Here is an 11370-nt window from a genome sequence, read left to right as displayed (position 1 = left end):
GCACAAGGAAGTCATCTTCTAACCTCGTTCCGCGAAGGTATCCTTCAGTTTACCAAAGAGATGGTAATCGCATGGTGCCAGTTCAGGACTGTAAGGCGGATGTTTCAGTGTTGTCTATCCGAATTTTCTGATCTGGTCTGTGTTCTTGTGACTGACATATGGCTGTTCGTTGTCGTGCAACAGCAGAACATCCTGCTTCTCCCGATGTATTCGAACACGACTCAGTGGAGCTTGAAGTTTCTTGAGAGTTGCCACATACACGTCAGAATTAATGGTGGTTCAGTGTGGCATGATGTCCACAAGCAAGAGTCCTTCTGAATCGAAAAACACAGTAGCCATAACTTTCCTGCCGAAGGTGCACTTTTGAATTTCTATTTCTTTGGTAAATTTGCATGATGCCACTCCATTGTCTGCCTTTGTCTCCAGTCCAAAAGTGTGGAACCATGTTTCATCTTCTGTCACAATTCTTGCAAGTAAGTCATCTAGCACTTATCATTGGCACTTAGCATGATAACAAATCAAACAGTAGCTACACTGAACCCATTGCGTTCCCCTTTTCTTTTTTGTTATCACATCTTATCTTCAGATTTCTAAAATTCGTATTGTAATACAATTTTTAAAATAGTATAAAATGTAACGCTTAATGCTCAACAGAATTTCGCTCAAACATCTAAGATTTCTATCAGTAAAGCTAAGCCTATATGGCGACTACAGCTGTATCTAAAATTCCAAAAACATTTCCTAAAATTTCATTAAGATATAATAAATCTTTGTACCAAATATCATATGCTTACCTTTAGTAATAAGCCTGTAATGTAATTACAAACATTCACAAAATTTGTACGCCTGAGAAGTCGACGCTAACTTGCTCTCTCCAAACATAAAAGCTCACTGAAGAAGCTACAATAGTCACACAAAGCGTAGCTGTATGTTTCTGGAAACCGGACAACATATGCAATCCCTTGGCTGAAATTTGAATCTCGTAACACCATTGGTTAGTTCACAAAAGAGCAAAGAAAAAGTATCACGAAATAACCACTGCCACGAAATTACCAATGTTTACCCTACCAAGATTTTTCCTAAAAAATTTTGCTTCATCAAGCAAAATCTGAAATGACGCCCCCGAATGAAACTGTGCGCCAATAGAGCAGGTCAGTCTTTACGTGTGATACCTTGAGAAACGTTGACGTTATTTCCGACTTCATTTATTATGTGTTAACTAGAGCCCGGATGTTTAGGCATTTATAACAGTTAAAATAGGCAGGGGAAAAAGGCAATAAAACGTAAAAAAGGCACAATAATCTTTCAAAAAGGCATTGTAAATTTTAAGAAAGCATAATATATTTTAGCAATAAATTTAATTTATATCAACATAAATCATATATTTACTTCGTAGGTGACACATGTTGATTTATAAAATACGTTTTTTGTTTCCGTGATTAACTGCCTTTTCACAAACCTTACATAACAAAACTGTTCCTTCGGTTGAAAACACGTGGGCACCAAATTCACTAACGTAAGCATGAAGTTTACTTTTCAATGGTGTACTGAATTTAGGCATTCTAGCTAACCTTCTGTCAACCGACAATAACTGACTGTTTCTCACTCAAATTTCTTTCTCCTACAATTATAAACACGTGTAGCACAAAATTGTAACAGTAAGATTTGAAAATATGAAAGCAAATAATTGAAAATGCTATGTGGCAATTTCTATGAGAAAGAGCTTAATATTTAAAATTATAAAGCTAATTGTTGGTATCGTGAAGACATAGCAATATTATATTTGTAATTGTGGATTGTCGATCATTATTCATATTACACCAATAGTATTAAGGGGACACTATGGTGAAATAACGGTGAAAAAATAAGAAAATCCACTTACAAATTTATTGTGACTGTTCCCATGACTATTTTGAAGCTTTTGAGCTAATATAAACTAAAAATTGTGACGCAAGGAGCCTTTTTAGTGATGTCAATATAAAATAAATTTTAAAAATATCATGTCAAAACTATTAGCCCTAACGGCACCAAATTTTGTACAGATGATAGTATTGTAGGTATGTTTATGTAGTTTAAAATTCAGAAATTTTGCATGAAAATTGTAAAAGATTTAAAACTCACAGAAGTGTGCTCAGGACGATTATTAGCAGATTAAGCACCGAAATAAATTACCTTTATTTACTATTGTTAGTAAAGTTAGTCATTGTTTCAAATATTTAAATTTCATACACATTACTTTACAATTAATTAGGAAATTGTAAATAAACAATAAATATAGCTTTAAAATGACAAAAAAAGGCATTTAATTATTAATAAGAAACACATTAAAAAGGGAAAATAAAAATTGGCCCTATCACTTTGGTTTACTCCAAATCACATTTATATCTATGCAAATAATGATTTACTACACCCAGTAAAAAAGGAATTTTGCCAAATATCCGGGCTTTAGTGATAGACCTGTAGAATTAGTAGATAATACTAGGTCTAGAGCTCAGGAAGCTTCAGCAATATTACGTCATGAAAATGTATGTCCAACTTTATAAAACTGTGACAGGGACGTGTGAATTGATGAAAAAAAATGTGAAGACCAAATTCTATCTCCTTGTGCAACAACTTAGATCGAATAAGAACGTGTGAGAATAGCCGGAACGAGTTACAGTTAAACAATGTTTTGGAACACTTGCCTCAGAGAGACAGTTTATTTAATCACGCTTTTAACTTCCGATGTTATTCAACGAGAGAAATTGCCGGTCAGTTTTGCCTGGAACCCTTTATCCGGGACAGGCCTCTTGTACATACCGCACATTTAAGATAGCTTTACTTTCCTCCCGGGGAAGCCATGCTGTCACTCAGCCGGAATCGAGACTTCAAGCTTCGTAAGCAGATCACCGAGCACGACCTACAGAGAGAATACGTAAAAATACGGATATGGTAATATTTCTAATGAATTACGTTCGACACAGTGAGGCAGCTCACAGGCAAAAGGTACAGTAGGCCTGTATCAGGAAGGCAATAAAAATACGATAGACTGACTATACACTATACATTGTTTCGGACAACACAGCTGCTACTGAACGTATACAATAAAAGCTCACTTATTATTTCACATTCTCTTCTCAAGATTTATTTATAAACTACAGAATTCAGAATTTAGGTATGGTTTGGTAAATGCAGGAAGTCCTCACATAATGTACTATTATTTCATGTCAAAAATTCAGTCTAAAGAGGTGCAATAGCGATATTTGTCATTGTTATGAATGCTACAGCAATAAAAGAGAAAACATGCCGGTTTACCGTTTTTCAAGATGCGAATTATCAGTGTATTCGGATCATTGCAAGGAATAACCATTTTCGATAATTACCTAAAGTAAACAAATCTACGAATTTTTAACATGAATGACGGATTGAAAAATTATAAACGACAATGCAAATAACAATTAGAAAGAATGCCAGGTACTCGTACAAGAATAATTAAACAAATATGGAAATATAAACCTATGGGAAACTGACTTGTAGGCAGACCAAGGAAGAGAAGCCTGGAATATCTTTGAAAACGTAACAGGCAGGTTGCTCTCTATACCATGAAGTGAAGAAGAAAAATTAAATCTAATCTAAACTCTTAGGGTGCTATTCATAGACATTTCGCTAGCCCGCGCTACGAGCGTGCTAAACAGGATTCATATCATATCGCTGACACTGGTTTATGAATATGAAAAACGTTAGTTCGCTGATCATCCACCGATAGCCGCGCTAAGAATGTCTATGAATGCCCTTTTAGTTCAGCTTAGGTTTAATGAGCAAGGAAGATGAACCTTTCTGTGGATATTTGAGACGCTGACATGGGAAAGGTAGTAACTGCCAAAAACAACATTTTTCATGGGAAGCAAAAAAAAAACAAATTTATGAACACATTCTCATTTACATTATTACAGAAACTGCTTTAAATGAAAGGCATACACTCATGTTTGTGTTACATATGAAATTTGAAAAGTCTGGCACAGATTCATCTGTGAAATCCTATTTTATGAAAATACAACATTGAAATCTCTCCTTAGCCCAACTGAGAATTAACGTTATTTATACATTATGCACAAATGTTTCGGTAAAATGCATGATACTTTTCATCGAGGAAGTCTAACATAGATAACAAGTCTCTCTTTTTGGCATCAGGGACGACCGGTCTTCTTTCAAGGCGTTGCAAGCACTGCAAGTTAGCAATTGACGTTAATGACTGTCCTTTCTTAAAAATCCTGAGCTCTGTCCACATTTCAAGGTCATTAAATGACTGTCTTGTTTTTATTAGAGGAAAATCAGCTCTTGAGAGTCTAATCCAATTGAGGGTGCTGATTTTGATAGGAGTTGTATTCAAAAACTTGTCACATTATGCAGAAAAGTCGAAGAAATCATCATCCTTCATCATTATTACATTATTAGGCCTTACCTCTTCTGGAACCATGGTCTTGCATCTTTTTTTTTTTCTTTTCTCTATGATGCCAAATTCCCTATCACATGGCATGTAGGAATGTTCTGAAACCAGGAATTTCAAGTCTACTGAATCAAAATGTTTCTTGACAATAATGTAAATCAGGACCATTAGAATCAACCGATTCTTATTCTGCCCTGCACAGTTACCAGCCCATACTTGTCTAGACACACTCTGAAGTTGTAAAAGTTACTACCTTCTCCGCGCCAACAGCTGTGCACATACAACTTACAACATCTAGTGACTACGTTTCCAACTTTGTTTCATTACATACGGACATACTACGTTCTCTGTGCCATTGGCATGGCCATTTACTACCTTCTCAATGAAAAACCTGAAAATTCGAATTTTTGGCAGTTACGACCTCTCCCATGTCAATGCCTCATTTATCTATTTTTAACTGTATGAAACTTGAAACTGATTGTTTCAAAATAAAATCGTTAGAATAAACCTGACGTAGAAAACTCTATGAGTGAAATCGACGTGCAGATCATGCTTCAGACGTCGAAGCATATTTCGTGATACTCTGTTTTCAGATGACAACAGGAAGTTAGAACGATAACGCAAAAGGCACACAGGTTTTGAAAGATTGTCACTAAGGGCCGTATTCATAGACATTTTTAGCGCGGGCTTCCGGTGGATGATCAGCGTTTTTCGTATTCATAAACCAGTGTTAGCGATAGGATATGATTTGAATTCTGTACAAGTAACCAGTGGATAGCCGGGGCTAGCTTAGTACGCTCGTAGCGCGTGCTACGAAATGTCTATGAATAGGACCCTTAAGTGTTTAAATTATACTAGTCAATTATTGTATTTAATATGGTCTTTCAACTTTAGAAATTGTTCATAGACGAAGAAATAAAATAATGCAGCAGATGTGTTGAGGAATTGATAGGTAGGCAAATAGGTAAGTATGTCATCATTGTCGTCGTCATCATCATCATCATCATCATCATCATCAGCAGCATCATCATTTAACCCATAGCTCAGAAGTCGGAACATACCTAGCTGAGGTTTCCATACCTATAAGGAATTTAATTACACTTATTTGCTGACAGGAGGCAGAGGGACAAGTGTTTTATTTTCTCTGGTGGCACACTATATGCCTGTTTCAATAAGTTACAGGTCTCTTATGGACCCTTGCCTTTCGCAGTCGTATGGAGAAATTTGATTAATGTGACACTGACGTTAGGGACAAGTGGTAAGCTCATAGCCTCAAACGCCATCTAGTATGCAACTAAGGAATTACTTCTATACGAAAGAAATAATAATGTTGTCCAGAGGCTCTAATTTAGGCTTGGAGGTCTTGCCGGAAAATTCTGACACAGGACACACGGGTTAAATTCCTCTCGGAGGACTTGCCCTTCAGACTTTTGTGCCTGAAAAATTCATCGACTTCAGCCATAACCCTTGTATCTAGAGGAGAGCAGGCAGACAGACAGATAGATAGGTGATGAAATGAAATAATGGAGCAGTTGTAGAGAGATAATGATAGGTAGGAGGCCGAGATGTAGATGGGAGGATAATATTAAAATGGATTTCAGGGAGGTGGGATATGATGGTAGAGACTGGATAAATCTTGCTCAGGATATGGACCGATGGCGGGCTTATGTGAGGGCGGCAATGAACCTCCGGGTTCCTTAAAGCCGTAAGTAAGTAAGATATATGGATAGGTATAGTCCGGGTCAGCTTCATACCCCAAGGGTGAAACCTAACCATTTTTCCACCATTACTACATATGCTAGTGGACTGTGGTGATTTTCTAGTTTGCAAGTTGAATTTTCTTTTGCCAACTTCGTTTCGAATTTCGATACTGACAAATACTACAAATGGTAGTGATTTTGTAACTGGAGACACATATCGACAATATTTGTCGGTACTGGAGTTCCATGAAATTAAAATTGTACTAGATTTCTGAGCCAGTTACTGAAAGCTAGTGAAATTTGAAGATACTAATAATTAATTAATATCATTATTAATATTAATACAAATAATAGTTATTTTATGTGTTGCGTTGTGGTTATAATTCAAGACTATAGTCAGGTAAGTTTTCGAAGTTAGTAGTAATAATTTCATGTGGTCAAACAAAATACATTTTTAGGTTAGGTCTCGTGAGTCAATTGTTTAGTCAAACCAATGCATTTCGTAATTCCAGACAAAATACTTGACATGTTGATCCTTTTCCCGTAGAGTTTGCCTATGAAAATATGTTACAAATTATTGAATTATTTAGGATAACCTTCCAACATAAAGTACGGTAAGTAAATAAGTCATTCAGTACGTAGGATCGTGTGATATCTGGTAACAGCTGGCAACACTGACAAGACGGCAATATTTGCTGTTTAGGAACTGTTCTTGTGTGCTCTTCACTATAGGTAGATAGGTAGGTAGACAGACAGATGGATAGTTGGTTAAATGGATGGATGGGTGAATGTGTGAGTATATGGATAAGTAGGTAAATAGATAGGTGGATACATAAGTAATATCATCCTTTTGATTGATGTATTTATTGATATCCTGATGAATCTATTATAATCATACAACGCATATTTACTGCGTATTGAGCTTCGTGACTGTATATACTACTATACTGTGGTAACATGTCAAACGCTGGTCACATCCTCTATACTGTAATACATCTATCTCTTATTCGCATGTCTTATTTTTTATTGTTCTCATTTTGTGGCCGATTTGTTACTTGTGTACGAGTTCAGTATGCAGTCCAGTCCTAATAACTAACATTTGCTATGTTTCGTCCCCGCACATTTGGTGGTGTTGGAATTATAATCACACTCGGCATGGACAGGAATCGAATATGTAAGCGTGTTTTTTGAATTGAGACTACGTAATAATTTCCTTCCACCAATATTAACGGTCTACTATCGTTTTGTTTGTTTTATGCTTCTATATATTTTGTTGGCCAGTCTCATGGTTTAATGGTGAGAGTTTGCGGCTACAGTTCATCAGGTCTCGAGTTCGATTCCTGGTTAGAGCACAGGAATTTTTCCTTAAAAGGTATTATTCCTGTGTTCGTCAATGGCTTGAGATTTAGGTTAAGTTTAGATGTAAGATCTCTCTTGGCGCCACATAATCATGAACATCCTATACCAACGGAATAATGTAACTTCGCCTTCCAGGTATCTGAACCTCAGGAGTGGGTTACATCTGGGCCACTACATGCAGAGGAGACAAGAAATGTCGAAAGACAACTTGATATCATTATAAATGTATACATGATTATATATACCTGCTTTTTTGTATTCATGTCATGTTTTGTTGAGTTGCTTTATTTATATGTGGAATTTCAAAGACAGGCAAACGGCAAAAAGTAAAGGGTCTAATATATTTTTCATTAATGGTGCACTGAAGTTAAAAAAAAAAAGTAATTTTTTGCGCTTTGTTAAACGAAACGTACACTCCCGTTGGATAGTGTACTCCAAAACAACAAAATCGAGCAGTCAATTGAAGACTGAACATAAAAAGGCTGTAAGTGCCAATATCATTGAAAATTAGCTTAACAAAAAAGAAGCTATGTCCCTTGCTCAATCCACTAAGAAAAATGATAAGTTCCATTTCAATTTTATTTAGACCCAACCTTCTCTCATAGATGTGCAAAGCGTATATTACATTTCTAGTGGCACAAGAAAGCTCTGTTTTCTATGGTTTATATCTTTGGCACTGTCATTAGCTGATAGCTGTATTAGCTATATTATTCACACATATTTGTGAGAATATAACAGATGGAAAAACAGAAAGACAATAAAATCAGCACAAATTAAAAGCTTTTGGCTTTATGCATACAGTATTACTGGATCCTCGGCCATGTGGGACCCACGCATTGGGAAAAGAAGCAGACGACGTCCAAGGAGAAGGTGGTCGAACGCTTTTCGGAGCGAGACTGGAGCGCAGTGGACGAGAACAGCGAGGGACAGGCAGGCATGGAAAGGACTGGAAGAAATTATGAACACTATGTAAACTGTGTATAGTTTTGTATTGTTTATACATAGTTCTTTTTGTGTGTGTTAGTTTAGATAGTTTGAGTCCGTGATTAGTTAGTATAGTTTAATGTATTTAGTTAGTATAATTTTTGTGTTTAATTTTATGGTTTTTGTGTGTTTAGATTAGATAGTTTGTGTGTTTAGACTGTATAATTTATGTCTGCAGTTTGTATAGCTCTTCTGTGTTAAGACTATAATTTCTGTGTTCAATTCGTATAGGTTAAGACTGTATAATTGTAAAATTTGTTGTGTGTTTAGTGTGGATAGTTGTGTGATCAGACTATAGTTTATGTGTTCAGTTTGTATAGTTCTTTTGTGGGTGTTTAGTTTGTATAATTTATGTGTCAGGTCTGTATAGTTTTTCGTGTTTAGCTTATATAGTTTGTTTATGTGTTTAGTTTGTAAGTATAGTGTAAGCTCTCTTGGACTGGCTCCCCAAGTGTAGTAGACTTTCAGCTCACCCTACACTCTTACAGGAGGCCGTTGCCCTTATGGGATTTCAGGCTTTTCATATTTCATATTACTGGACAAAATGAGTAGCTGCGAATTAATATATTGAAATACCAATACAATAAAAGAAAATGTTCTGCACGATGTTTGTCACTTGGTGTACCAGCAATCTGTTCATATGGTATTAAATGATTATCATTATCGTTAAATAATTCTCCAAATCTTACTTATTATTTACTAGTGATTTGACTATATTAATTACAACCTTAGGACGCTGAGAAAATTTCATATCTCCCTCCAGTGCAACCTAACCTCCACTGGCAGCAACAATACGTCACTTCCAAGACTGAAAACAAAATATACTACAGTCGTGTCGCTGTTATTTCCGGCGTAACTCCTCCTTTGCTTACGCCTTAGGAAGTGAAGGCTCTATAAAGTCTAGGTAGGTAGTATCGTTCGCCATTTTTGTTCTTTCGTCGCCGACCTACCAGACGAGGAATCTATTTGCTGCACCGTTAAACATTATCATGTCGTAGCTCCTATGATAATAAATCAAACGCACTGTAATTGAGCAAATAATTGAGCGGCAAATAACGTTCTCGTGTGCTTTCTGCGAACGCCAACGAAAGAAACAAAAATGGCGGGCGTTTGTATTAAGTACTTATCGAGCCTTAGGAATTGCATAACGTCATCAGCAGCGAATGAGAAGACGCACATATTTAAATGTAGCCGACCTGCAACGTGATTGGCTGCCGGAAATAAGAGCGACGGGACTATAGTACAGTGTATTATAGAAATCTGTGTATGAACATTTTTAACTCTGTATGCGGACTGGGTGGTTGCAAAACTTGATTGCCGTCTTCATCCTTGTACTGTGAGTACGGCAGCGAATACATGCATTCGAGTCCAATCTGCTCTGCCAGTCTGGCAGAGTAGTAGCTGGAACAGTCAACTCGTAGCAGAGGAAAGTTGTCGTCTCTGGCCACCTTCACAGTGTGTTCCAGGAGCGCCTTTCCGACTCCTACGCCCCTCACCGATCCCTGCACGGCCAGGGCCTCGCAGGTGAGGGCGATGGGCACGGCAGCGACCTTCCAGAAGTCCGAGCAGCGATCCACTGTTTCCAGGAACCACAGAAACTTGGCGTACCTGATATTGGAAAAATTAAACCAGAAACGAATTTAGATTCAGCTTCTACAAACTCGAGGGGAGTGCAGGCAGTTTCAGCCAGATAAATATTGTAGTACATCAGTTCATAGAAAAATAGACATAAAAAGAAACTGCCGGTACTCTTTGGTTTAATGGTTGACGCTGTTTTTCGGTTCCAAAAATTCTCTTTTAACGATTTTGAAATGAAGAATCGATGTTGCATGAATTCAACGATGTTTTTTTTTTATCTCTCCCTCATTTTCTCTTACAATTTGTCATTGTTTGTTCGTTGTATGGCATCGTAGCATTGCTACATGGTCAGTATGGACTAAATCGAGTAAGTTGAACTTACAGTTTCTACCCAAGAGTGGCGGACGAGAATGTGGATTCAGCAAATCATCATTTTCATCTCACTTGTGCGATATTCAAATGCTTTCAATTAGAACACAGACCTCATGTTAACATTTGCTGTGTATTTCCTTGTTATGGAAATGTATTCTGAATGCACCTAACAACAACATAGGATTTCTCAAATTAAAAACTGGATACAAAGAACACATCACAGCCATAACAAAACTACAAAACACTTCCACATATGTAAAACACATCTCAAATGCTAACCACATACACACTCTTTGACTACACATTACACTATACAAACACACCTCCACAGGAAACACAAACAAAAGGCACCAACTAGTTCTGAAGATGGCCAATAGCAGGCTGAAACATGTTAACCAGGTCTATAATATTTAACACGCGAAAGATATATAATACATATTCTAATAATCACGACATTAAGGAATCAACTTTAAAAAGTGTAGGGGATTCCGGAGACTAGCATGATACTTCCACGAAACATATTAACACTATGACAACTTGCAGTAATATGATGTGAACTTTTATGGTTTTGGGTAAAATTGGGAGTTAAAGGTAAAGATGAAATCCTGATTTCACATGTCTTAATTCCTCCATCATGTCTTGTGCTTCTTTCGGCTTCAATTTCGAAGCCTATACGGTAATATTTGGACTATGCTATAAAATACATATGTATTTATGTTCTTAATTCTACGGTGCAATTAATTCATAAATTGCAAGTTTTCAGTAGAGAAAAAGCAAAGTTTGATAGGTTGGAAAACTGACGCTGTACACCATTATAGAAAAGGATAGACTATAGCCTTTGAAGAAGTAGATCGCCAATTTGTTACTTACATCCTTCTTATCGCGCACCATAGACATTCCAGGAGATTCCGAAGTTTTAATGGTAGATTCATTAGGGCTAATAGCCTTCTA

The 11370-nt window shown here is 36.7% G+C and overlaps 1 protein-coding gene across 2 annotated transcripts in view; it reads right to left on the bottom strand.

Moving 5' to 3' along the window:
* Positions 1-2458: 2458 nt before the first annotated feature.
* The window catches only part of LOC138696114 (arylalkylamine N-acetyltransferase-like 2), a 37194-nt gene continuing 28282 nt past the window's right edge, over positions 2459-11370 (bottom strand). For both annotated transcript variants that reach the window (XR_011331237.1, XM_069820671.1), the window contains one exon: positions 2459-10077. Coding sequence is in view for 1 of the 2 variants with exons in the window: in XM_069820671.1 (XP_069676772.1) it covers positions 9720-10077 (358 nt within the window). In the remaining variant the exon portion in view is untranslated. The remainder of the gene's footprint in view (positions 10078-11370) is intronic.

Source organism: Periplaneta americana, chromosome 3 (assembly GCF_040183065.1).
Source record: "Periplaneta americana isolate PAMFEO1 chromosome 3, P.americana_PAMFEO1_priV1, whole genome shotgun sequence".
Taxonomy (NCBI): Eukaryota; Metazoa; Arthropoda; class Insecta; order Blattodea; family Blattidae; genus Periplaneta; species Periplaneta americana.
Note: the sequence above shows the minus strand (reverse complement) of the source record. Positions and strands in the feature narration are given on the sequence as shown.